Below are 2017 nucleotides of genomic sequence, written 5' to 3' on the forward strand. Positions count from 1 at the left end.
TATAAATATATTTGCATATGTACGTCTTTATCTAGACGCAAGGTCTCTTTTAATAAAACAATAAACAATAAATGTATACCATATTCGTCTTCATGGAAAAGTAAGACATCCCCTGAAAATAAGACCTAGCGCATCTTTGGGAGCAAAAACTAATATAAGACACTGTCTTATTTTTGGGGAAACAGTATAAAAGGGACCAAACTAAAGTCATCAGAAGAGAGCTGGGTCAGATCGGTGCCAAGACAGCATGGAGATCCCCAAGGAACCAGCAAGCAGAAGTGGAAGGATTTCTTGCAGAGCCCACAGATAAAAGCCCCCCCCTAGAGCTGGCACCCCAGATTTGAAAAAGAAATTCCTGTTTGTTAAAATCATCAATGCATGACTTTTCTGCTATAGCAACAGTAGATATTTAAGACAAAGTGTATAATAGATATGCACGTTTTTTAAGGTTCTAGGGAAACCGGATGTTAGTTATCAAAGTCATTTCTTTTGCTACCAACAGATGAATGGTTTTGGAAGACTTGAACATTTTTCAGGAGCAGTATATGAAGGACATTTTAAAGACAATATGTTTCATGGATTGGGGACTTACATATTCCCTACTGGGGCCAAGTACACTGGAAATTTCAATGAAAATAGGTAAGCTTAAAATAAGTCACTGAAGTTCTGAAAGAGTCATTTCAAGCATGTGGGCTTAAATAGGATATTTTAAAGCCAAATCATCTTGAAGAAAAGATTTAGTCTCTAAGACTGGTTGGATTATATCTCTCCTTTCCCCATTCACCACCCCCAAGGGAAAGGGGAGTACTATAAAAGGAGCTATGACTATTATAAACCGTCAAAGGGAAAAAAAACATTCCTAGCAATAATCCCTTAGACTGTTCATTTATTTCTTCTTGAGTCTTTAATTTTGAAGAACTTTTTGAGTCAGCCTTGAAAAGTTAAATTTTTTTCTTCTCTTTTCCCATCGTTTGTTTAGATGCAAGGCCAAGGCCTGGCTCTTTGAGAACCAGCCTGGCCACTTGACATGCTGTGTGAGTCTCTTAGGGCCCCACCACTGTCTGTAAAATAGTCATTCTATCTGTCTTACCTTGCTCATGAGAACATTATGGTGAGCAAAGGACCCTGGGAACTGATTGAAAAAAAAGTCAGAGAAGCCTGACAAGAGCGATTGAAAGTAGTGAGGGATTTCTGGGTAACTTGAACAAACAGTCTACTTTTACTTCCCTGACATCCATTAGCACAACAGTAGAGGGATTCTACCCCACAGCTAATTAGTTATCTTAAAAAGAAGAATGAAACATGTAATCTTGAGAGAGTAAATATTTGCGGGCAACATGATCATATATGTGGAAAATCCTAATAACTCTATAAAAAGAGGTATTAGAAGTAATAAATGAGTTTAACAAAGTTACAGAGTATAAAATCCCCCCAATCCAATTCACAATAAAAATTGTTAAAGGACAGTCATACAAAAATTAGATGTATTCCATATACTCCTCCTCCTGTTACTGCTATCACGTCAATGCCCACTCACCCCCTTGTGGGTGTCCAAGACTAGCTGTCGATGGCAGTAGAAAGCCCAGTGTTTCTCCCACGGAGCTCCTGGTGCTTTTGAACTGCAGCCCATGCATGCGGGTCCCAGCCCAACATGTAACCACTACACCACCAGGGCACCATTCTGTATGCTAGCAAAGGACAATTATCAGTGGGATTTGAAAGCTAATATTATATACAGAAGCACCAAAAATACGAAATCGTTTAGGAATAAAGGCTTTGTTTGTGTCCAAGAAACCAATCAAGTCCAAGAAAATGGGGATCATGTTTACCTCATTTACTGTTCTATGACCTGCACACAGCACTGCACCTCAGACACAGTAGGTGGCCAATTTAAATAGATAAATAAGCTAATTAAGCCAGATAACTAAGGTGTTTTTTCCCCCAAATCATTTTATTGGAGGCTCATACAGCTCTTATCACAATACATACATACATCCATTGTGCCAAGCACATTTGT

General features: G+C 38.6%; 1 protein-coding gene across 1 annotated transcript in view; it reads left to right on the forward strand.

Moving 5' to 3' along the window:
* MORN2 (MORN repeat containing 2) overlaps window positions 1-2017 on the forward strand; it is a 6921-nt gene that overhangs the window by 3985 nt on the left and 919 nt on the right. Inside the window, exon 4 of the mRNA XM_004711172.2 lies at window positions 503-639. Coding sequence (XP_004711229.2) covers window positions 503-639 — 137 coding nt within the window. The remainder of the gene's footprint in view (window positions 1-502; window positions 640-2017) is intronic.

This window comes from Echinops telfairi, unplaced genomic scaffold, assembly GCF_000313985.2.
Source record: "Echinops telfairi isolate 266 unplaced genomic scaffold, ASM31398v2 ScPeMD7_10;HRSCAF=50, whole genome shotgun sequence".
Taxonomy (NCBI): Eukaryota; Metazoa; Chordata; class Mammalia; order Afrosoricida; family Tenrecidae; genus Echinops; species Echinops telfairi.